At 36.2% G+C, this 26,244-nt stretch overlaps 1 protein-coding gene across 4 annotated transcripts in view; it reads left to right on the plus strand.

The window, feature by feature from the left end:
* Positions 1 to 26,244, plus strand: part of farp2 (FERM, RhoGEF and pleckstrin domain protein 2) — a 63,279-nt gene that overhangs the window by 17,305 nt on the left and 19,730 nt on the right. For 3 of the 4 annotated variants that reach the window (XR_007186130.1, XM_048199642.1, XM_048199644.1), the window contains exons 3-14: positions 4,804 to 4,908; positions 7,694 to 7,736; positions 7,825 to 7,903; positions 7,985 to 8,082; positions 9,952 to 10,066; positions 11,741 to 11,888; positions 12,073 to 12,168; positions 12,660 to 12,823; positions 14,895 to 14,963; positions 15,076 to 15,133; positions 15,257 to 15,467; positions 23,762 to 23,949. Coding sequence is in view for 3 of the 4 variants with exons in the window: in XM_048199642.1 (XP_048055599.1) it covers positions 4,804 to 4,908; positions 7,694 to 7,736; positions 7,825 to 7,903; positions 7,985 to 8,082; positions 9,952 to 10,066; positions 11,741 to 11,888; positions 12,073 to 12,168; positions 12,660 to 12,823; positions 14,895 to 14,963; positions 15,076 to 15,133; positions 15,257 to 15,467; positions 23,762 to 23,949 (1,374 nt within the window). In the remaining variant the exon portion in view is untranslated. The remainder of the gene's footprint in view (positions 1 to 4,803; positions 4,909 to 7,693; positions 7,737 to 7,824; positions 7,904 to 7,984; positions 8,083 to 9,951; positions 10,067 to 11,740; positions 11,889 to 12,072; positions 12,169 to 12,659; positions 12,824 to 14,894; positions 14,964 to 15,075; positions 15,134 to 15,256; positions 15,468 to 23,761; positions 23,950 to 26,244) is intronic. The other variant, XM_048199645.1, reaches the window with a different exon arrangement.

Consider the following 26,244-nt stretch of genomic DNA (forward strand, 5'->3'; position numbering starts at 1 on the left):
CACACTGGAGCAGTTGGTCAGTAATGCCAGGTACATTTAAACCCTACTCTGATCCTTATTAACTCCCATTTTAAATGCTGACAAACTCTTTATGTCCGGCTGTCTGGCCCAAATGTTAGCCACAGGTGGCAGTCACACTTCTCTTTCCAGTTAGTTTGATGCATACAATAAGGAATCAAATTTATAATTTGTGCAATATTTGAATGAAATCGCCTGGCTCTGTTTATTTTAAGGGTCAGATTCTTAAAGCATTTAGTTGATGCCTGTAACAGCGAGTGTATTGAGTGAGGGAGTGTGTTAATCTTTGCACTTAAATGAGTCCGCAGTCAAGAACTTGAGAGTAGGGTTAGCTACAATTACTTTTTTGTTCTTGGCATGAACGCTCTTACCACAGTGACCGTCTGCAGCACATTTTTTCCTGAGAACTTTACCTCTTTATTAAACTAAATATTGAACTAAATAGGTAATCTAATATATACAGTCATGTGTTGGCTGTTACATTCATAAAATCATTTGCCTGGGGCTGCTTCATTTTTCTTTTTGATTTGTGTGATTTGAGTTGATTCATATGATCAACATTCCAAAAATTTTAAGTACACACAACTTGCTTCATTTTAAGATGGATATCATTGAAAGTAATGTTATTTTACAGTTTAAAGTCAACATAAAAAGAAATGTCACCCTATCTACTTCGTAAATGCATGTTATAGATCTTATTGTGAAAGATTCATCCATGTTTCATCCCCCCTGTTTAATCAAAAAATGCCAAAAAGGTTAAAATAGCAGACTTCTCTTTGGTGATGTATAAACCCGCCTCTTCATAATTGACTTCAAGCTTTGATTCATTTGAGTGCAATGACCACATTTCGAAACAACAACTGATGAATAGAACCACATCCCAACTAGGGGTTGCACGACTACTGATTTCTCCTAGTCAGAGTTACTCGAGTACTCATGGTTGATGTTACCGTTTTAAAAAAAAAACCTTAAAAAAAAAAAAAAAAGTAGTTTGTGTCAACAAGTGTTTATTAATTGACAGATCAATGTATGCAACAATTATGTCTTTTACATGTATTGTAAAAACATTAAATTAACAGGTTTCGTTTTGTATTTAACGTAAGTTGACGCGCAACATTATAACCTAAACATCCACGTCTTTGACATTGAACAATACATTATACAACAATAGCCTCTTCATATAACACTTCACAGGTCTTAGACAGTGAAAACAATAATAGACCTTTACTCACATTACTTAGATCTTCACTCAACCAATTCAAAATTGTTTATAATAGAATAAGACAAAATTCATGTAGTCTATTCGCTGTCATCGTCCCCTTGCCCCTTGGTCACGGTCATGGCTCACTGGTTTGCATTAAGGAAACCGAGTGTGTCGTGACAGCGGCCCAGGAAAAACTTCTTTCACTCTGTATATAATATGGTTATTGCATGCTCGTACTCGACGGCTTTCGACAGCGCCGACAAGTGGTTAAAGTAGTCGACTACCTGACTTGTCTATGCAAGCCCTAATCCCAGTCCTACATTTTTTCTTATTTGATAAACCATTAAATTTGGATGTACGTCACAATATGAAAAAAGTCTATTGCGAGTCAGATGTTGCTTCATTGACCACTCTGACTGATTGAACAATTGAGAAGATTCATTTACTTGTCGTTCAGACAGAACCGCTTGTCCTGTATGTTTGTGTATTATCTGTCATTTGTCACATTCTATTTATTCAATATGATTTATTTTGCTGTGGGCCTTTGGTGATGAAGATTCAGCAGCCGTGCAACAATAAACACTGTAATTCATTCATGTAACTGCCATGCATTTACTTAAAGTTAATGATTTACAGTGTTTCTTATCATTTGGTGTCAAGGTATGGCTGGAGTCGTTGCAACATAGCAAAAGCTGCTGCTACCTGCTTAAAGTGTGAGAAAGTGATACCTCCTGCTGAGATCTCAACATGCCCCAACACAGTCAGCACTCAAATGCATGATCACATAGATTCTGTACAGACGCAGACTAAATGAGAAAGTGGACTTATTACTGTTAGTTTGGATTCAGCAGTTGCCAATGTAGTCTGACAAGTTGGCTTGGAGAATACGAGAAAGATTCCCCAGACTGTGAACATCTGCTGCTCAGTAATCCCAGCCACTGTTGACCCATAAACCCGCCCGACTGACACTACAACTGTAACAGGGAAACTCCTGCTTACTGGATAGCGTCTATGTGCTTAGAGGGTTCAGCAGGCACTGTACTGTGACGCCTGGAAAATATGTTACGGATGGTATTTCCTCGTTGCAGTCAACACCATCGAGCTGATCCATAGCTTAGTTTTTTTTATGCTCTACTTCTAATGGGCTTTTAGTTTAGGGTGCTTGAGAAAGCTGCAGAAAGGAGTCTTAATCCAATTATTGCTGAAGTATGTGAACCGACAGCCTGTAGAATTCACACCCAAGCATAAGACACACCTCACACGTGGGAACGTCAAAGATGCGTTCAGACCAGCAGTGCTGTTTCATTGTTTTATAGCAGTGCGAGTGATTGTACACCAGAGTCCCTCTATTGGCAGCCATTTCGCCTATTTTCTTTGTAGATTATCCACCTTATTTTGCACCGCAGAAGTAAGCGATTTTTTTAAATGTGCAAAACTGCCGATTCATCAGCCGCTATAGGTAAATAACTAGAAGAATAACAATTTAAGTGCAGGAAACAATAAATCTTTTTGTGCTCTTTATGGGTTTATGATTATGATAATTTAAAATAATCAGATAATGGTTACAAGTTTATAATATCAAGCAACATAACAGACAGACTGTTTTTGAACTGGTAAAATAACTGGAAGCGAATGACACGGAAATCTTGCACATTCAAGTTACCAATGGACATGTCCACTTTTACATTAAAAATACGCTGGAGTAACTCTTACACTACCATTCAAATGAGTGAAATATTATTAAAATTTAATAACTTTTTTTGTGTTTTAATATTTTTTTTAAAATGCAAATGTCACATGGTCCTTCAGAAATCACTCGAATATGCTGATTTGGTTCTCCAAAAACATTTATTTTCACTGATTTTCAGGATTGTTTGAATAGAAAGTACAAAGAACAGCATTTATTTTGTAACACAAATCTTTATAACATTGTAAACGTCTTTACTATCACTTTTAACCAACTTATTGCATCCTTGCTTAATGCATACTTCAATGGAAAAAGGCATTTCACTGATTACATTTCAAATATATAAAAATATTGATTTTCAAATTAAAATCTTCCATTGAACGACCCCAATATCAATTCCGCACCAAGGTAGAAGAAATCATGTTTTACCAAAGTTGTTTATAGGGTATAAAGAAAATACAGCACAGCCCGATTCCCGAAATAAGTGACCCTTATGAGGCAGTTCTTTTTAAAGAATAGTTTAAGAAGGACAGTGACTGTTTAATTTATATAATTTAATATATATAATTTATAAGCATTAGTAGATAGACCATAGGTTTCTTTCATATCCAAGTAAGATTATAAATGACATTTATAACTGAAATATACCCAAATGAAGTTGAGAATTGATCCCAAATCTGAATCAAATTGAGACCTTCTGAATCAGAATCAAATCTGGAAATCTGCCCTGATGTTTTTTTTTTATTAAATTCTAACAATGGTATCATTAATTTTGCTTCTTCTGATCAAATAAATGCTATTGAAAATTATTTTTCAGGCCTGTCCAGCTAATATGTGAATTCTAACACATAAGCAATGTTTCCATCAAAGAAGCTTTTTTTTTTTTTTTTTAACTTCCAATTTCTTCACAGCTTCCATATCAAGTATTATGATTTCCTATTAATTTCTCTTTGAGTGTTCTGTATCCTCCTCTTTGCACTGACTTTGTTGTGCATGTTGATGCCAGTTTTGGCAGAGCTCAGAGGAAGCCATTTGGAAGGTGCTTACCTGCCCTGCTTGGCACAGACAGTACATTCTTTACTTAAGAAACTGTATTAAAGGCAGAAAAAATCAGTCAAGTTTAGAATGTACTAAAGAACTCAAGGGGAACAATCTGGCCAGCCCAATTCAGGCTGTTTTTATGGTCTTCAAAAATACATTTCACATTACAAACAGCTGTCTGCTATATAATTTTCCCTGAAAGTCACAGGCTCGAATGGCAAAACCCAAGTGCAGTGTGCTCTGGGTACATAGCAATTAGTCCTTCATTTTGTAATGACAAACCCCTGAGTCTGTTTAGAGGGAAAACCCTTTTCCATTTAAGCAGGTTTAACCGCCTGTGTGCTCTGAAATGTCCTCAGATGTTCTCCTAGCCTTTCACTGCTATATGTTTACATCAGACAGTCCAGCTGATCTCAGAGACTGAATGTGTTGTGGCCTTGTGTCTGGTTTAGGCCTGGCTTCATGCTGTGGAGAATTACTCAGATAGCCCACAGATATTTCCCACTGACACCCATTAGCCTCAAATATCCAGCGACTTCATAGAAGGCACAGCTGCTTTTCCACAGAAATATTTTACCCCTCACAACCCCATAATCTAAAAATGAATTATTATTTTCTAAAACTAATTTAGTATTTACATATTATTCTTGTTGTCCTACTTCTGAGCAAAATGTATTAACATAGCTTTAAAGGAAATCATACATTTTATGTGATTGTTGTATGATTCTAAGGTTGAATAGTTCTAGTGTTGATAATTGTAATTATTTGTTAAAAAAACAAAACTTTTTTTTATAATATTTTTTTTTCTGAATGTCTTTTTTTTTCTCTCTCTCTCTCTCTCTCTTTCTTGTAGTCAAGAGCGGATGGCCAATCTCTTTTCTCTGAGGTGTTCAGACGGATCAATCTCATTGAGAGCGATTATTTTGGTCTGGAGTTCCAGAACCTGCAGATGAACTGGGTAAGTGGCCACTTGACAAACAGTCCCCTTGCTCACACAAAGACGGGATTGTGAACTGCCTGCTCCTCTAAAAACCCGGCTAAGCTCTTAAAAGACGAGGAGGTGTATTATGTTAGTTGTGCTGCCTTTCTCTGGGCCCCAGAGGTTTGCTGTTCCCTTTAAACCTACCTGATACAGACATTCAAACTTAAAGAACACAAGCTTTATATTTTATAACATGCCTACAAATGGGCATCATTAAAAGAATACCTTTTATACAGAATTACTACACACTGGAAGACTTTATAGTTGATTAAACAGTTCTGTGTGCTGTGCCAGTCAAAATTTGATGTATTTAAAGGATTATGTGATCCAGGCTGATGTAGAAACAAAATTTTAAAGGTGAAGTATGTCATTTTTCAATCTTAAAATACCTACGCTTACTTAATAAGGGGAGAAAATGATAAGTAATCATTGGTAGGTTGATTGCAACTCTGGCTTAGCTAGGGGTGGAACTCTTTTTGTTTGACCAATGACGGATGAGAGGAGATTACAAGAAACCAGTTTGAAATCAGTCATTATATTTAAAAAAAAAAAAATTCTGTTTGTGTTTGGTGTCGCAAGCCCAAAAATTAGTTACATAGTCAGTATATTCTTAATTTGCTGGCAAATACTTTGTGGTTTTGTGCTTTACCTATGAACAGTGAGTGACATAAGCCAGTGAAAGGCTTTTTTTTTAAATAAAATGAATAGGCTTAAAGGGATAGTCCACCCAAAAAATGAAAATTCTGTCATTTACTCACCTTCATGTCATTGCAAACCTGTTTAAGGATTATTATTATTTTTTTTTTTCCTATGGAAAACAAAAGATATTTTAAAGAATGTTGGTAACTAAACAGTCTTGGTTCCAGTTGACTTCCATTGTAAGAACAAAAAAAATGTGGTTACCAACATTCTTCAAAATATCTTTTGTGTTCCACAGAAAGAAAAAATGTTTGGAATGACAAGAGGTTGAGTAAATTTATTATTATTATTTATTTATTTTTTTATAGAATTTTTTTTATTTTATTTTTATTTTGGATTGGTTCATTGCTTAGAACTGTTTATTAAAATAGATTTTTAAAATCGCTACGGAGAAAATAAATGGTAAAAATACAGAGGCTGCTGAAAAAGGACTATTGCTGATGCTGTGTAAACCTGCTAGCATAGCAGTTTAATTATCACCATAATTCATCTTTTTTGTCTTGATTTCTTTGATTGATGCAATTAAAAAAATACCTTTTGTCAACAAACTTTAAAGGTGCCCTAGAATTAAAAAATGAATTTATCTTGGCATAGTTAAATAACAAGAGATCAGTACATGGAAATGACATACAGTGAGTCCCAAACACCGTTGTTTCCTCCTTCTTATATAAATCTCATTTGTTTAAAAGACCTCCGACGAACAGGCGAATCTCAACATAACACCGACTGTTACGTAACAGTCAGGGTGTACGCCCCCAATATTTGCATATGCCAGCTCATGTTCAAGCCATTAGACAAGGGCAGGACGTCTGGATGTGCACAGCTGAATCATCAGACTACGTAAGCAAGCAAGGACAACAGCGAAAAATGGCAGATGGAGCAATAATAACTGACATGATCCATGATATCAATATATTTTTAGTGATATTTGTAAATTGTCTTTCTAAATGTTTCGTTAGCATGTTGCTAATGTACTGTTAAATGTGGTTAAAGTTGCCATAGTTTCTTACTGTATTCACGGAGACAAGACTATTATTCGTTATTTTCATTTTTTTTAAACACTTGCAGTCTGTATAATTCATAAACACAACTTCATTCTTTATAAATCTCTCCAACAGTGTGGAATGTTAGCTTTAGCCACGGAGCACTATCAAACTCATTCAGAATCAAATGTAAACATCCAAATAAATACCATACTTATGCGATTAGACATGCTGCATGACGAACACTTTGTAAAGAACAATTTTGAGGGTTATATTAGCTGTGTGAACTTTGTTTATGCTGTTAAAGGCAAGCACGAGCTCCGTGGGCAGGGAACGTGAGCATTTAAGGGGCAGCAACCTGAATCAGCCCATATTAGTTAAAAAAAATTATAAAAAATCTATGGGTTATTTTGAGCTGAAACTTCACAGACACATTCAGGGGACACCTTAGACTTATATTACATCTTTTAAAAAGACGTTCTACGGCACCTTTTAATAAGTAATTTTGATGAACACTGGAGACATCGTTGGCCATCTGTTTTTGAGTTTGCCAAGCTGGCAAGAGGGTTGAATCAGGTGTGGAATGTGTGTATGGGGTTGTTGTGATGATTCCGCAAACGTTGAGAGGTCAGCGGAGTAGAAGGAGCTGGAGGTGGAGTGAGAAAAGGTACATTCTTGCCACAATCAACTCCAGATGTGCTGTGAGAAGCAGGGTGTCTACAAACTCTACAGATACATACAATTAAAACTGATCATCCACATCTATGCAAGACCCCAAAACAGGCAAGCAAAGAGGTTTGAATTAAAAGAGTGCATATCCTGGGGAAATTGAATAGGAGCTGATAATAACTTTCCAAAAATCCCTGCAATATGTTTTTGGTGTGGTCACCATCTCAAGATCTCATCTGTGGCCTCTGTGACCATGATGTTCTTCGGTTTTAGTGCTTGCTTCAAAGAACAAAAACAGATGTAGTTTGAAAGAGTGAGAGATTATTTGTATTATTTATTGCTTCGAGTTTATAAGGTGGTTAAAAGCTGAAATGCCAGTCTTATTACTTTGGACTGTTTTATTTCTACAGGTTTGGCTGGAGCCCACCAAGCTCATAATGAAACAAGTGAGACGTAAGTACGCTTTCTGCTTTGTGTTGTGTTTAGAGATCAGAGGATCTTGGGGTCTTTGAACCTGTGTGTTTGTACTTACTATCCACAGGGCCCATGAACACACTCTTTCGGCTGTCAGTGAAGTTCTTTCCTCCAGATCCTGGTCAGCTTCAGGAGGAGTTTACTAGGTAGGATGTTTAGAAATCACCATCCATAATTTATATACTGACAAGGTGAACGGTGCTTGTAATTATCTGCTTTTTCTCCAGGTACTTGTTTTCTCTGCAAATCAAGAGGGATCTAATGGATGGTCGACTGAACTGTACGGAAAACACTGCCGCCCTGCTTGCCTCTCATTTGGTACAATGTATGTAATTTGAAATCAGTTAGTTTCCTCCATAATGTTTTAAATCTGTTGTTACACTAATTCTGTTGTGTCTCTGCTTTGTAATGTTGGTCATTGACATGATTATTTCTTTCCCAAATCTGTTCATTTATTTAAAAAATGCATTACAAATGGAATGCATACATTCAGTGACTTGAATATGTATTTACAAATAGGGGTGCATAAAGTAAAAAAAAATGACAACGTTCAGAAACATACAGGGGAAAAAACATAAAACAGAAATAAAGATGAGGTTCAGCAGACCCTCATGACTGTATGTCAAGGTAAATAAGTCTTTTGTCAAATGATTTGACATGTTTACATTGCTAGGTTATTTTCAGGTAGTAAAATGTCTTATGGTACAAATGTAATATTTACACTACTGTTCCAAAGTGTGGGATTGGTAAGATGTTTTTGAAAAGTCTCTTATGCTCACCAAGGCTGCATTTATTTGATCAGAAATACAGTAATGTTGGGAAATATTATTACAGTTTGAAATAACATTTTCAATTTTCAAAATGTTATTCCTGTGGTGACAGCTTAATTTTCAGCAGCAATTACTGGTAACACTTTAGTATAGAGGATATGTATTCACTATTAACTACGACTTTTCCCTCAAAAAAACTCCTTATTAGTAGTTAGTAAGTTAGTTTAAAATAATAGTTAGTTAGTAAGTTTAGGTATTGGGTAGGATTAAGAATGTAGAATAAGGTCATGCAGAATAAGGCATTAATATGTGCTTAATAAGTACTAATAAATACCCAATATTCTAGTAATATGCATGCTAATAAGCAACTAGTTAAAAGACCCTAAAATAAAGTGTTACCCAATTATTCCACTTCTCAGTATCTACGTTTAAATGGACACCTTTTATTTCAATCGGAATAAATTCATTCCGATTGATAAATGCTAACGGGTTGATGTGGGCATTTATGTCACAAGCTTCAATTCGGAAATTGATTTTTTTGACCAGCGCACACTGCACGAAAATATACAGTTACCCACTGATTGACATGGTTACATGTGACTTTTTATTCTACATCATTCTACTTATTTTATTCTAACCCGTAAGACCTTCGTTCATCTTCACACAAATTAAGATATTTTGATGAAATCCGATGGCATAGTGAGGCCTGCGTTCACAGCAATGATACTTCCTCTCTCAAGATCCATAAAGGTACTAAAAACATATTTAAATCAGTTCATGTGAGTACAGTGGTTCAACTTTAATATTTTAAATCGACGAGAATATTTTTTGTGCCAAAAAAAAAAAAGATTTTTTTAACAATGTCTATTTCAAAACACTGCTTCATTAAGCTTCGGGGCTTTACAAATCGAATCAGTGGTTTGGAGCACCAAAGTCACGTGATTTCAGCAGTTTGGCGGTTTGATACGCGATCCAAATCACTGATTCGATTCGTAAAGCTCAGAAGCTTCATGAAGCAGTGTTTTGAAATAGATAAATTTTTGGCGGGAAAAAATATATTCTCGTCGCTTTAAAATATTAAAGTTGAACCACTGTATTCACATGAACTGATTTAAATATGTTTTTAGTAGCTTAATGGATCTTGAGAGAGGAAGTACCATTGCTGGCAATGCAGGCCTCACTGAGCCATCGGATTTCATCAAAAATATCTTAATTTGTGTTCTGAAGATGAACGAAGGTCTTGTGAGTGTAGAATGACATGAGGGTGAGTAACAAATGACATTATTTTAATTTTTGGGTGAACGAACCCTTTAAGAACTTGCCACATGTTTTTTAAACTAGATCATTTTTGTTTTCTTTTTTTCTTGGACACTCTTATTTATCTTTTAACCATTATTTTTCTCTCTCTCCCCCCCCCCACACAGCTGAGATCGGTGACTACGATGACATAGCAGACAGGGAGTTTCTGAAGATGAATAAATTGCTGCCATATCAGGAACGTGTGCAAGAAAAGATCATGGAGCTCCACCGCAGACACACGTAAGACATTTATTGTTTTGGCTTGAAGGTGTAGGCTTGCGCATTGTTCCTCTTAAATTTATCTTAGACTGTCAAGCTTTGTGTTTGAAAATTCACTGAGCTGACCACCGGGAATCAGTTGAGAGAATTTATGGGTGCAAAAGTAACTTTATCTTTGACATGTCCAGTTCAGTTAGAAGCATTTGTGTGGAACGAGAAGCCATTTGTTTCGAATGGAACATCTAACTGAACTTTAAATACAGACTCCCCTGGATATCTTGAATGACAGTCTGTTTCCATTTGGTGCTGAGTTTATTTGGTGAAAAGAGATCTGATAGTGTGTAAGTGATTGTTGTGTGTGGCAGTTTAAGAGATTTAAAGGCAGTTAAAGGTAGACTGCAGATTTTCTTTCTGCTTGAACTTTGGAAAGACATTGTTTTAAGAGCTTATATAGACACTATTAGACATAATATAATATAGGGCAGATGATCCTTCTACAACCTTTCAATGGATCATTCTTTAAGTAAATAAATAATTATAGAAACTTAAATGTTAGAGCAGCATTCAGAATTCATAGTTATAGATGTATTTCTTGCTCATGCTAAAGTGCAACCCCTAAATCCTATTAAACGTTAGGTGTAACGCATTTCGCACCATTCAGGAATATATTATGCTTAACTTTGCGGCATGTGTGCTATTACTTTTGTAAGAAATCAGACTTATTATTGATTTTTTTTTTTTTTTTTTTTTTTTTTTCCCAAAAAGAGACTTGAGGTCATATCTAGGGGTAAGAATATCTTAGGAGTCATGAAAAAAGGGGATGGCCTTTCTCACTTGGGCTAGTAAGCAACCTCAGAACAAAACACCATAGCAACCACCTAGCACCTAGATTTTCTTCAGAAAATGTTAAAATCTAGTTACAATACTTTTTTTCACCTACGGAAAAGAAAATATTTATTTATTTATAAGTCTCAGGCGTATGAGCCCTGTGTTTTTTTTTTTTTTCTCTTTGTAATGATGCAGTTCCGGTGGGTTTAATCTGAGGCTTTGGGTGTGAGAGAAGTATTGCAGGTCGGCCGTGTCAGCGGCTATGTGAGGCTGTGATTGTAATCCAGTGGCTCAAGGCTCTTTATTAGCCATACGGCCACAAGGGAAGGGGAGGGGCTTAAGCAGATTGAACAGCTTAAAGGATGAGCAAAATAGCAAAATGATCTGGCACTGCTCTAACATTTGCCCACGATTAGCCAGAAAGCTACACAACATTATGTTTGCCCATCCCCCACACTTTGCTTGGAAATGGGAGGATATGGGTTTTGTGAGATTATATAAAACATTCTTCTATTTCATATAATTTCTGTTATTTTGCATTTTCTATCCATCAAACAATCCTGAAAAAATATCATGGTTTTCAAAAAATATTAAGCAGCACAACTGTTTTCAACATTGATAATAATAAGAAGTGTTTCTTGAGCACCAAATCGGCTTATTAGAATGATTTCTGAAGTAGCATGTGCCTGCCTCAGCTTTGCCATAATACAGGGATAAATTACATTTTATAATATATTAAAATAGAACAGTTATTTATAATTGTAATATTTCACAATACTGTATTACCCAAATTATTTTTGCTTTGGTTATATGTTTCACTTACTAAATATTTTCCTCCAATTTTTGTATTTGCTCCCTTGCCTGTAGGGGGCAGACCCCAGCAGAATCAGATTTCCAGGTTCTGGAGATTGCTCGTAAACTGGAGATGTATGGGGTTCGCTTTCATCCCGCTGCTGACCGAGAAGGCACCAAGATCAACCTGGCTGTAGCACACATGGGCCTGCAGGTCTTTCAGGTACTTTATTGTCTTAGTGAAAATAATTGCTTCCGTAGAGCTCTAAAAAAGGTGTTATTAGTGCATTATTTTAGTCCAAATATGGGTGCAGAATTCAGCTGATATTCAGTCACAGGTGTATATATGCATGTATTGTTATATATCTATTTTATTATAAATATTGGTTTTATTTTATTTTTTTCAGGGCCACACCAAAATTAACACCTTCAACTGGTCGAAGATTCGGAAGCTGAGCTTCAAGAGGAAACGATTTCTAATTAAACTGCACCCAGAAGTTCATGTGGGCATCACATTTATTTTATATATTGTTATATAATATTAATATATGTACATTTACAAACATGCAGATACTACCTCAAAGCAAAAGGGACAGAATAAAGTCTTATATGACAACAAGAACACAATTTCATATGAGATAAGACTCTGTCAGGATGCCAATACATACTCCACTAAAAGACACAATTTTGGAGAAATACAAAGCAGTGAAATCAGTCTAAGGACTCCCGGGACATACAGAATCAACAGAGACTTGACACATAATAAGATGAAGAAGTAATGTTTTCAAGCTCTGGAGTTTAGTTGGATGGGTCATCTTATACCCCATGTAAACATTTTAAATGTGTTCCAAGTGACGTTTGTTATTCTGTCGGGATCACTTTCATGGGTTGCTAAGAATTAAGACCACATGTTTCCTCTTGTTGCCTTTCATCTGAGATGGAAGTTCTTAAGATCAATCTTTTCACAGTGACTGATCAAGGTTTCGTTCTACAGGGTCCTCATCAGGATACGCTGGAATTTCTAATGGGCAGTCGAGATCAGTGTAAGATCTTCTGGAAGAACTGTGTGGAACATCACTCGTTTTTCCGTCTGTTAGACCAGCCTCAGCCCAAGTCCAAAGCCATCTTCTTCAGCAGAGGATCCTCCTTCAGATACAGGTGCACAAATGTGCTATTGGGTTAAAATACCAAAAGAAATATTTGAGTATCGCTTCGATTGTGATAATGCCAGTGTTTCCGGTGCTGCTTCTTAAGGCCCATTCACACCGAGGTTCATAACTATAATGATAACAAAAAAGATATACTTCTAAAAATCATTCTAAATATAAAAGAAAAGCAGAGTCCACAACACAACTATAACGATATTCTTGGGATCACTTTCAGAATGTTTTTTCCAGCTGATGAACAATAAAAACATTGACAGCCAATCAGAATCCATCCTGCTTTCAGAGCTCGAGCATTTAAAGCGCCAGGTGACAAAATTGCTGTGTGTGCTTAGAATAAACAGAATAATATTGTACACTAGTGTGGGTGCTAATAGAGTTATCATTATAGTTATCTTTATAGTTATCATTCTTGGTGTGAACGGGCCTTTAGTGCTGGTTCACAGAAAACATGTCTTTCTATTGAATTGTCCTTATAAGTTTCATATGAGCCTATTTTAATGAATCGTTCAAGAAGACTTACTAATTAAATCAATTAGAAAAATCCTTCACTGAATCAGAATTGCTGAACATCTGCCTCACTTACAGGTACTGCAGATTACTGACATAAGTCACCAAAAAAGTTTTCATTATTTCATGGAAGGCTATCCATGATTATTTAGATTTTTTTTTTTTTTAAGGTCCCGTTTTTCGTGGTTTTTTGAAGCTTTGATTGTGTTTATAGTGTGCAATATAACATGTGTTCATGTTTCGCGTGTAAAAAAACACAGTATTTTTCACATAATTTACTTATCTGTATACCGCTGTTTCCACTGTCATAAAAACGGGCTGATGACTTCCTTGTTCTATGAAGTCCCTCCTTCAGAAAAACGTAACGAGTTCTGATTGTGCCAGCGGTACCTGTGTTGTGATTCGACAGCAGCTTAGCGAACCCAGAGCCATCTCTCTATATGGCTCTGAGCGAACCTTGCCCGGAAAGGTCACGCCTTTTACCATAACGTGGAGATGCACGCGCTCAGTGTTATTGTAAACATGTCTTTAATTTTACCCTATCAATTTGAGCCGGAATCAGACCCGGTGATTGGACTGCGGGATGAAAATAACAGCGTTTCGACGACATGGCGACAAACACACTCTACAAACGCAACTCTTGTGTATTCCTGTGGGCGGAGGTTAGTCAAAAAACTGTTTTAGTGACGTCATTAAAGAAGGAAGTAGAGGGATGTAGTCCAAACTGGCCGTTCGATGTAGGCGACTTCTGTTAAATAAAATATCTCGCTTGGCATTGAACTTTGAGCTTTAAAATTTTACAGATTTTATTTATACTCTAACAACAACATTACACACTAACTAAAGTTTGAAACATGGGATCACGAAGAACGGGACCTTTAAATAATAATTTATTTATTGATAAAGTGGCTTCTTTGCACTGTTCAAATTAAAGAAAGTGAGGGGTTTGGAAGTTGTCATAGGACCTTTTTTTAAATTATTTTGTTGGGGTTTTTTTGGTAATAATTTTTCCATGTGATGTACACTACCATTCAAAATTGTGGGGTCAGTTAGAATTTAAAAAAAATAAATGAATAATTTTAATCAGCAAGAATTAATCAAATTGATCTAAAGTGACGGTAAAGAAATGTATAATGTTAAAGATTTCTATTTCAAATAAATTCTGTTCTTTTGAACTTTCTTTTCATCAAAGAATTCTAAAAAAAAATCTATCATGTTTTCCACAAAAATATTAATCCGTACTTTTTTCAACATTGATAATAATAAGAAAAAATTCAGCTTTGCCATCACAAGAATAAATTAAATGTTAAAATATAAAAAACACAAAAGTCAGTTATTTTTCAAATAAATGCAGGCTTGGTGAGCATAAGAGACTTCTTTCATAAACCTAAACACCTTCCCGACCCCAAACCTTTGAACGGTAGTGCATATCACTGATTTTTTTTTTTTTAAGAATATTGTGACTATAAATTGTGGCTTGTACCACCTAGCCCTACTTCTAGGTAATAGAATGTGTTTGACTTGGTTTGTTAAAATGCATTGTGTATATGTAACAGTGGGAGGACGCAGAAACAGCTTGTTGAGTATGTAAGGGACAGCGGGTTGAGAAGAACCCCTTACCAGAGGTAAATATTTTTTCTCACCTGAAACCAGTTTTTATACTGAATATCCGTTCTTTTGTTTGGTGCTTCTCTCTCTATGTTGTTCATCTTTGCACTGATTATGCTGTTTCTACAGGAGGAACAGTAAGATTCGCATGTCGACACGTTCCGTGGCTTCTGATGTGCTCAAACAGGTCAGTAGAGTCTAAGATCAGGGACACAACCAACCAAACTTACGACAACCAATACCAATATGAAGAACAAAAACAACTCACTTTGTTTTCATCCACTCTCTTTACCTTACCCATCCGTTCCAGAACCTGTCTTTTAACGACAGTCTAAGGGCTCCCGTGTCTGCTTCCTCTGTCACCGCCTCTTTCCACTCCCTGCATGCCCCCAGCTCACCCATGCGGACAGAGACCCCGAACCAGCCTCTGAATCTCCAACAGACACAGCAGCCTCCAAGAGCCCCCAGCCCAACGCAGCAGGACTCCATCAAGAACTCCCAATCCACCTACGCCTTCCCAGGTGCCACTCATATCCAGGCAGCAGGAGACTGCGGCCCCTCATTTGTGTGTGTAGAGAGTAGTTCCTCTAGTGCACGGCCCTCCCAAAATGGCAATGAGGATAGCGAGGGAGTAGGGGTGGGTGGCTTAAGCGCTGGGGCGAAAAAGGGTTTCTTCACACCTGAAGCGTTTGAGGCGGAGATAATGCGCGTCCAACAGATGTCGTACCAGATCCCGATGGCCTGCACGCAGCTTCATGTTAGCGAAGAGTATATAGATGACGATCCAGCTGAAATCTCATTTTACGCTGGTGGTGCGGAAGCCTACTGTTATGGGTTCGACGAAGAAGGTCCTGAGAGATTCGAATACGGCGATAGAATCCCCGTGCAGCCCGCTACATTCGGTCTCGAGGACCTTAACGGCAATTCTGGAGCGTTCTCCGAGAATGCCTTCGGCCGATCCGAGACCAGTTCCCTGGTTAACAATCGCTCCGAGTGTAGCTCGCTGGATAACCTTCCTCTAGGTTCTGTCGGCGATTCGCTCTCGCTCGGCTTTGGAGGACCCGACTCTTCATCCTCCTTGCGTCTGCCTGGTTCCGAGAACCTCTCTGAGGCCAGTTCGATGGTTAACTTCCCTGCGTATTCGGTGCGTTCGGAAGACAGTTCGGCCATGCAGTTTAATGATCTGGTGGAGCAGCTGGAGCAGCTCAGCTATCCGCCCACAACCACAGAGGGCTCGGCTGACGGAAGCTCAGATTCCGACTCCGACTGGGGGTCGGATGGTGGTCTGCCTCCAGATCATAACCTCTTCTTCAGCAACCCACTAGTGAGTGAGGCAGATTTAGACAGCTTCCTGCTGGAATGCCAAAATCTCAGGGCTCTTAGCATTGGGGAGACCCCGCCAGGCCCCACTCATCTTAAAATGTAGCATGACCCCTATTAAACAGCAACAGTATTGGTGGTTTTTAATGCAGAACACGACCAAGCACTTAATTCTCCACCTCAACCTGATATAATAAGTACTTAGTTTTGGCACTTCCTGTTAGCGCTTCAATCTACCGCTTTTTTCTTACGTGCCCTTTCCAGTGTACTACTTCTCTCTCTCTTTGGTGTTAATTCATTCTGTTTTTTTTATTGTTTTTTGGGTTAGTTCTTGTAGGGTTTTATGATTCATTTGCATTTTTCAGATTATACAGTTCAATCATTTTAACTGTGTTTAGTTTGACATTTAATCTTGGTAGTCTGGATGGCTACAAGCTACAAGTTGTGCTGTGACCTTTTGAAGGGGGAAATTAAATGGATATATCACCTAAAATTGTGATATCCGTACCACTTAATGCACATAAAACTACACATTTTCAAATTTATGAGCATTTGAAGCTTAGAAAAAAGCATTTAAAAAAGCGTTTTATCGCATTCCATGATTTTTCCTTATTAGGTCCGCACGACATGGAGAAATGCGATAATAGCTGTATGCATTAGATATGGCACAAATCAATTTTATAAAGTAGGTTTAAAGCCAGATAGTGATGACACGTCCAATATGCCTGGCTCTTGTTCTTCCAGAGTAAAGAACTTTCCAACTTCTTAAAGTGAACATCAAATCTTTTACTGAAGTATTATGCTGTAAGCAAATAATTAAATAAAATAAAAGATTGTCTAGCATTTAAAGGTAATCAAATGGAAATCTTGTCATGATATCTTCATTTGGAATATTTTGTTTTGGTTATTATTTTTAGAGGTTCTTGCAGTTCTTGCAGTTCTTGCCTTTAAATGTTTTGGCCTAAAAGGGGTCCTAAAAAGAGTTCAAATATTCATTCAACCACTGAACTGAATTGTCTGAAGAGGAAAACTCACTTTATGAATATGAATAAGAAAAAAATACACATTACTAAGATAAGCTTTACATGCATGTATAAAGGTACTTTTCATGTCAGGATAATTGCATGAGTCTATTCCAGTAGGGAGCCACTCTACTCAGGGCTGTGATTTAATTAGCAGTGGAGCTGACAGCCATTGCTACAGAACAAATTTGAGCCGAAGTTATTTTTGTGTTTGTTACTTTAGAATAGGTCGCTCCACTCTGCCCCCTGCTGTCATTGGACTATATGGCTGCATTTACGCTGACAGTCACTGGCACAGATTGGACCTTTTTGCATGTGTAAACGGCAAAAGCAGTCTTTTGACATCCAATTCGAGCCATTTGTAAATTTCACTTTCAAATTTTGCATTTTGACTTGATATTTTTAACAGTTGAGTCTTAAGTTCAGATCTGTGCATGTTGCTTTGCAGTGTAAGTCTATCATGCCTAATTTTTTTTATTTTTGTTGTAGACTATTGTAGCAGTTAACCCACGTTCTGCATGTAAAGAAATGTAGAAGCTTATGCTAAAGTTCAAAAGTTTGGGTCAGTAAGATTTTTAAAAAGTTTTTGAAAGAAGTTTCCTACACCGTGTCCTAACCAGACGCGATGCAATAAGATTACAGCGTTAAGCAATTTGACTGTTCACACCAGATGCAAAACAACTAAGAGACATGACAAAATCAATCAAAAATCACAGCCAATCAGAAGAGTGTGTGGGCCGGCACTCTGACTCTTACACCATTTAAATACTATTAACAATACACAATATACTGAAATGATCTTTGTCATAGAATAGACTTGTTTGTTCACATTGGGTTCACAGATTGAACGTTCTTGTTGTCTTGAATTTATATTGAAGATCTGAGGTGAATTATCCAAGTCACTTTCAGTATAAGGTAATGCAAAATGACATTCAAACTCATACTGGATGCTCTTAATATTAAATAAAGCACATAAACAGTACCTGAGATTATCGCAAAAAAATCTGATTAATATGAAAAAGATACCTTTTATCGCATGTTGTGGCATTGTGTCACGTCTGGTTAGGACTTGGTGCTATTTTTGATAGCCATTACTGATTTGGTGCTCAAAAAATATCTTGATATTATCAATGTTGAAAACAGTTGTGCTACTAAATGTTTTTTTTTTTTTTGTAGAAAGCATAATGCTTTTTTCAGGATTATTTTGATAAATGGAAAGTGAATAGTAAATTATTTGAAATAAAAATATTTTGTAACGTAAATGTCTTTTACTGTCACTTTTGATCAATTTTATGCATCTTTGCTGAATAATATTATAGTTTTAAAATCGTACTGACCACAAACTTTTGGACAGTAGTGTGGATTTTTACTTTCATCAAAGAATGTAAGTGGTTGAGTATTGTAATGTGCTGTCAATACCACTGCTAAGAAAGTGAATGTAATATAGAACTTCTAACCTCATGCACAGTATGTATGAACGTAGGAACTATAAAAACCAGAGTCATACTTAATTGTCCCCCATTACAATTGTGGTCTGATAATGTAAAAAGTTTTTATCATTAACAGTACGACCAGTTCTGGCACATTTATGTGAATGTAGTGAACATTTCTTACTTAAGTTTAAGAACTATTTGTTTGTGCCTTTTTGATTTATACAAAATTGGTGAACTTTTCTGCTTTTTACAAAATAGCCTCAGCGACACGATTCAGTTATTCAGGTATTATAATTCAGTGAAGTATTTTTTCTTTTTCTTTTAAACTGTCTTTTTTTGTGTCTACTTCTGGCTATATTCTCTTAATGATTTATACTGCGGGTTTGCTTTTGGAGCACTTTGATTTGCTTTCGAAGCACTTAGGTGTATTCCTGAATCTTTTGTCTGTGCTTACTACCTTTGGGTGTCTTTTTTTTGAAGGTTTAACTTGATCTTTAATTGCCTGTTAATGCCTCACCATATACATTAAAATAAATGGCACTCCTAATAATGCAAAGTATTACACAGTGCCTTAATAGGTAACATCAGCTCTGTGCAGTTGTGTTTTTGTATGACATCCAGACCACATAAATGCCTTGGGTTTCTGTTTTGGGGTCTGGAGTGAATAACACACTGTCTGAGCGCCATGAGTACATCGAGTTCTATGAGCTCAAGATGAAATGCAGACAGTGTCTTTATATTGATGTCATTTCCTCTTCTTTTCTTGAAATCCCATTTAATATCCTGCCATATTACTTTGCTTCACTTCACTGTGTGATTCAGGCTCTTCTGTCCTTTGCATTTCTTTGGCAGTCCCATTTAATGATTCAAATGTATTACATTTGCTTTCTCAAACCCAGTATAGATTTTTCTCCTGTCAAAATGGTGAATATCCCGAATACCACCCCACAAACTGAACTAAACTCCATCTTTTCTCATTTGCTACTAAGGTGATCTATTTTGTAGTAACAAACAACCATTTTAGTATTAACCATAAGGAGTCATTCTCATTGTCATTTTGAGAGCAAGCGAAACATGGCCCGTTTAGTTTTTATCTGCATCCTATTTTTAAACTACAGGAGCCTCTCTCTACTCCCACAAGCGAGGGCAGGCCTGGGCTGCTCTTAAACTCTGGGCAAGGCACCATTTGGCCATCCACCTAACAGTGCTTCATTCACATCAGCTGAATTCACAGATCTCCCTTCATGGACACAATGACTTTGACTTTCCCTTTGTACTGACCATTATTATTATTAAGTGTTGCCAAATCTACTTTACAAAGTGACCTATTAAGTAAAACTTAACGTCTTTTCTTATTATTTAACAAAGTAAATAACTCTGTAATTGAGGAATTTTGGCTGTTTTTACTTTAACAACATCACAAAGCCAGCACTAATGGATTCCCGTAAAGTTTCTGGTCCAATCTTAGGATGTGTGATCTTCTCTCATATCATCCGCATTATTTAGAATGTGGGTTGTTATAGTTTAGATTTCACTGTCCATTTAATACATAAAGCCACTTTTTAAGTATTTAACTCAGGTCTTGTTCCAATCAAATGCATCAGTATCTCAGATTTGTTCCAGTTAAATGACCGTTCTGCCACACTAATGCGTAATCATAGTGTGCTTTATCAGTGTTTTAACTTCACACTGTCTCTGAAGAGCGTTTTTCATATCATGGATCATGATGATTATTATGTATAGTAATGAATCATTTATACCCTAGCACTTCATTTCAAAACATGTGGTACACCCTCTTTTTTATGGTAGATACAGTCCTTAGTAAGTAATGTAATGAAGTCCACCATTTTATTTTCTCTCCCCAGATAAATATATATTTATAAGCTAGTGATGCGATCTGATTTGTTTACATGCACACTTCAAATTTTGGCACAAAAAATGCAGTTTAAGGCTGTATTTTTAAAAGTGTTTCTTATAAGAGATGTAAAATAAACATGTTATTAGTAGGGAACATTTCTTACAATGTCGTATTGTAAAACTTTCATTGTTATCGAAGGTGTCTCAAATTAAAGTAATATTGTTTTGCATTTGTTTTTGGTATTTATAACAAACTACAAACTTTTTTTTTAATGTATGGGTGCAGAGTCAGTGACCTCTGCACAGATACGGTCCAAATAATTTTGTTTTTTGAGGAGTTAAAGAAGATTGATTATTTAATTCAGTCTTTAAACTTTAAACTAACATTTCAGATAGAAATGCTATAATATTATATTACAAAATTACATATCACAATGTCTCGCAATACTGCATTTTTAGTTTAGTTTTAATTATAAAAGAGGTAATCTTAATGCTTTGGGGGATTTGATAAGAGAGAACCTGAACAGATTTGCCTTAGCTTTCTTTACTTGCCTTGTGATTTGCCTTTTGCTTCCTCAGTATACATATTTTTGTACATTTAAATCTGAAATTAAGAAATCAAGGTCCTTACTAATGTGCTAATGTGAAAATAGAGTGTACTTATATGTGTGTGTATGTGTGTGTTTCATATATTTCCCCTTTGAAATAAAAAAAAAATCTTTTGGGTAACTGGGATTTCAGACCTTTTTCTACCCTTTTTAAAATTATTTAACTGAAACGATTAACTTTACAAACCTTAACTACATTAGCCCTCTTATAACCTGTGTCCATACCTAGACTTTTTTTTTTAACTACAATGATGTTCATTAAAATCTAATACACTTTTCTTAAACTGCTGGAATGCTTTTTTTTTTTTTTTTATGAGGATGTGACCTTAATCGTTTTTTCAGGATTTGTGGTTTGCAGTGTTATTTTGATTAGTTCTATATTTAAGGAGCTATTCTCAATGACATGGATCCGTGCCACTGTCAACAATATCTCGAGCCACCTGTTTATCATAATTTCTTTGAGAGCTTGTGGTGGAACACAGAGCTAAAGTCTTGGAGAAAAACAAGCCGATGGGCAGGAATGTAGAAACACAATGTTAAAACTAGCATCATAATGGCAGAGGCTGAGAGTCCTTGTGTCTGGCATCATTCTAATTCTTCTACCTGCATGTTAGATGTTGCAAATAATAAATAAGGATCATGGGTGTGGCATTGAAAGCTAACTTCTGTGTGGGATAATGCCCTGGTCTTTTATTACTTATTCAAGTAACTTAATCTGTTTAAGCGTGTACAAATCTTAAGTGAACATGGTTGTAAATATTGTACCAGCCACCCGTAATAAATTAGCAAAATCCGTAAACAGTGCTAATGCTGAGATCATATCAGATGTCCATTTGCCTTCCTGTGTTGATTCCTTGTTTACCCTGTGATTCATCATTCATGTTGCATTTCAGTACAAATATACTGAAATGGTCACATTATATATATATATATATATATATATATATATATATATATATATATATATATATATATATATATATATATATATATATATATATATAGTATTAATTTTTTTAATTACCTTTTTTTAATTTCCAATTTCCACTTTATTTTAAAGTTTTTGTAATTTTAGTGCTTTTTAGTTTTTTCTTTTAATAATCTAATATTTTTATATAGCTTTCATTTATTTTTATTACATTTTTTAATAATTTAACTTATTAATTTCATTTCTAATTTAAGTTTTTAATGTTTTTTTTTCATGTGTATATATGATTTTTATTAGTTTTATTTAATAGCAACACTGGTCTTCATTATATATGCTCAACACATGTGTTCAGATAAGAATTTATTTCACTCTCATTGTAAACATCTGACTTTTTATCCTTTTTAGTAACACATAATAAGTTACTAAATAGGTTAAAAAGTCAGACCTTTACAGTAAGAGTGAAATCAATTCTGTCCTTTTGTGTCTGTATATGTACATGCAAGTTCTTAGCAGATAAGACAGATGATACTGTACACAAAAGTGCATATAAAATACCGTTTATGATTACTTCTTGCAGTAGCTTAGGGATGCATGTTGTTTGTTGCTAGTATTTTCAAGTTGCTAGTTAAAACATAGTTCTGATCTATAGTTTATAACTGTAATAAACTACCATTAGGATTTGATACAAAATGGGAGAATACACACAATCTAGTCTTTCTGTTGTTTTAGAGTCTCAGATACACTTTTTATGCTACATTCCACAGCCTCATTCTAGTGTAGAGCGCTGCCTCTCTGTTTGCTCAGGCTGGCTGCCAAACCCCGGCCCCAGACCCCCTCTCTCCCTCCCCTCGTCTCCTATGTCATCCCCGCTGGGACACTCCAGTTAAACTGTAAACCACTGCCGGCTCACCAGCCCAGCAGTATTGCTGATAATCCCAGGCAGGAATTATTTCCGGGTCGTAAAGCCACCTTTTTCTATCTGGAGTTCCTTGTTTATGCCCAGCCTCTACATTCTTGTTTTCCCCCGTGAGCTGCTCCTCTTTGAGGAAGAAACCATTTCCCCCTTCTCTTATTTGTCCCTCTTTATATAGGCATAGTGTTATCTTGCTTTTGTATTCAGGTTTCTTATCTTCTTAAATCTTTTTTTTTTTTTTTTTTAAATAAAATAGTCTGTGGTAAAAGAAATGGATGTGATTTTTCTCTCATTGCTGTTTTATTGCGCTGCAAAAAATGGCTGAAAGTGTGGGACCGGCCATGTGTCCTGGTTTATTATATCTTTCGCCGTTCTGCTTTGTCCGAATAGCAGAAGTAAATGATTCTGTTGTTGACCAAATATTTTCTAAAATTTGCCACTTTGAATTGTCTCTTTAATCTGTCAGATTCAGGACAGGATGACTGAATTGACAAGAAGCATGAAGAATATCTTGAGTATTTTTTTAGCGCAATTGATAGCTTGTTCTTAGTGGTTGCTTGCATGTACAGAGTGGTTGATAGGCATTTACTAAGTGGTTACTATATGCATCTTGATTATTATTTTTGTTAAATTTTTAACAAACTTCTAAACTTATTTTATTGGCTTTTATATTATTATTTCATTATGCCTTTGGTCTTAACAGTATTATCTTCCTCTCTTTTTTCATCCCATAGACTCACTGACAGCCATTGACAGCCCACAGCTGTCTCCCTTCAATGCCAAGGGTCCTCTGTGTCTGTCGCCCTCCTTCCAGATGTCCACCCTCAGTCTTCCCGGCCAGGCACCCTCACCCCTGCAGAGTCCCATCTTGAATGAGGTGGGCACTGCCAGACTAGAGGAAGACGAAGAGGGCAGGAGGAAGGTACACTGATCGCATGCCAACCTGCCCAGGCCTCAATAAGAGCTGAAAAATCTTAGGGCATGCTTGGGTTTGATTAACACGAGAACCATTTGGCTTGCATTGCCTTTGATGGGACGTGATAGATTTGAGAACTTGTTATGACAATGACCCTGTGATCTTGGGGTTGATTTAAGGAGTTTTTTAGTTTTTTTGTTGCCTTGGTGTGCACAGCTAACCTAAAATGCCCTGCCTTCAACTTAAGATTTATCAGACCTTGAAACTTTAAATATTTTAAAGTTTCAAGTAATTCTTCTCTTCAAATATTAACTTGATAATAATATTATAAATATTAACTTATATTATAACTTGATATTGCCAGGTTAATTGAAGTTAAGTTGAAATGAGTTCTAAGTTCTGCCTTGCTTTTCTAGGTTCTGTGTTAACAGCTTGATTCTGACTTCTAATTTCTATGTTAAATTCTATGTTCTGTGTTTTAAGGCTACATTCTATGTTTGTTTCTTTGTTAATGTCTTGGTTCTAAGTTCTATGGCCTGGTTTCACAGACAAGGCTTAGATTAAGCCAGTATTAGGCCTTATTTAAATTAGGACATTTAAGTAGCTGGTGTGCTTCTTGAGTCAAAACAATGGCACTGACATATTTTAAGATATGTTAGTACAAGTTGCTTTCAGTTAAAGGTGCTCTAAGTGATGTCACGCGTTTTTAGGCCAAAACATTTTTTGTGACATACAGCAAACATCTCCTCACTATCCGCTAGCTGCCTGTCCCCTGAACACACTGTGTAAAAACGCGGTCTCTGTAGTCGCCACAAGCTCAGAAAATGGCAATAAAAACAAACTGGTATAGCCTGGACCACGAAACATAATAAACATGCTCCAGCCAATAACCGACAAGAATGATTTTAAATGCGCGTTCATGACTGTTTCAGGAAGCACGGAGGGGAGGGGGGAGGAGGAGGAGGAGGGAGGGTCTAGCTAGCCTCTCTTTTGTTTGACAACACTTCGAACGTCAACAGAAAGTTACTCCACCCAGGATCACTTAGAGCACCTTTAAAACAGCTCAAACATTTTTGTCTGGGACTAGGCTTAAGCTTTGTCTGTGAAACCGGGGGTATAAGTTCTACATTCATTGCAAAAGATAAGTTTTAGGTTAACTTACTAAGTTATAAGCAACAGTGTGTTCATTTCTAAATTCAGTTCTAGGTTCTGTGTTCAAGGTTGTACAGTGTTCTTGGCTAGCTTTAACATTAATTTCTATATTATTCTATATTTTCAGTTCTACATTAATTTCAATTATATGTTATCCCCTGGTTTCACAGACAAGGTTTAAGCCTAGTCCTAAACTAAAATGCATGTTTTAACTGAAAGCAACTTGCACTGACGTATCTTAAAGTGTTAGTTCACCCAAAAATGAAAATTCTGTTATTAATTACTCACCCTCATGTCCAGGGGCGTAGTTTGTGGGGGGGATGGGGGGGAGGTAACCCCCCCAATATTCAAATGCTTCAGTTACAACCCCCCCAATATTTCAACATAAAAATCACAGTAGATCAGATGAAAAATATTTAGAATTAATTTATTTTGAAGCAATAATTTCGTTTCTATTAAAATCTGAGTTTGTCATAATAAATTAGAGAAAAAAATACTCCCCCTCCATTGAACCTATTGGTAACGTCCAACCAATGCGCGTCGCACTTTCACCAAAACAACGTGAGTGGTGCTGCACTGTTTGAATGAGAGAGTACAGGTAGCTCAAAAAATGAAGAGAACCGCTGCCCAGCCGACTATATTAAACTGCTGGTCAAAGAGAGATGTTAAAAAGAATAAAGCATGTACTGAGAAGGAGGTATGAGAATGTTGTAATAGCTAAGTACACTCCACATATATTTTAGCTAGCTAATCCATTGCAATTCAGCCATAACTAACAGTGTAACTGCAACCAGTTACCAAAACAGCCGTCTGTTTTGTTAGTTCATGTTTTAATAGTGTCTGTATTTATCAATGATAAAAGTATTCACATCGGTGTTTTTCTTCCTAAATTAATCTGACTTTTGAACGAATTGGCTGAATGAACGATTTAAGTGACTGACTCAATAAAAAAAGCGAATCGCTGCCGCCTACTGGCGGTTTCAATATTTAACATAATTTCTTTCTTTTTAGAATCACAGTTATGTTAGAATTTGATGAATGATTATGCATAAATTTCATAAAGTTATGATAGATAGATAGATAGATAGATAGATAGATAGATAGATAGATAGATAGATAGATAGATAGATAGATAGATAGATAAGAAAT

Source organism: Megalobrama amblycephala, linkage group LG8 (genome assembly GCF_018812025.1).
Source record: "Megalobrama amblycephala isolate DHTTF-2021 linkage group LG8, ASM1881202v1, whole genome shotgun sequence".
Lineage (NCBI taxonomy): Eukaryota > Metazoa > Chordata > Actinopteri > Cypriniformes > Xenocyprididae > Megalobrama > Megalobrama amblycephala.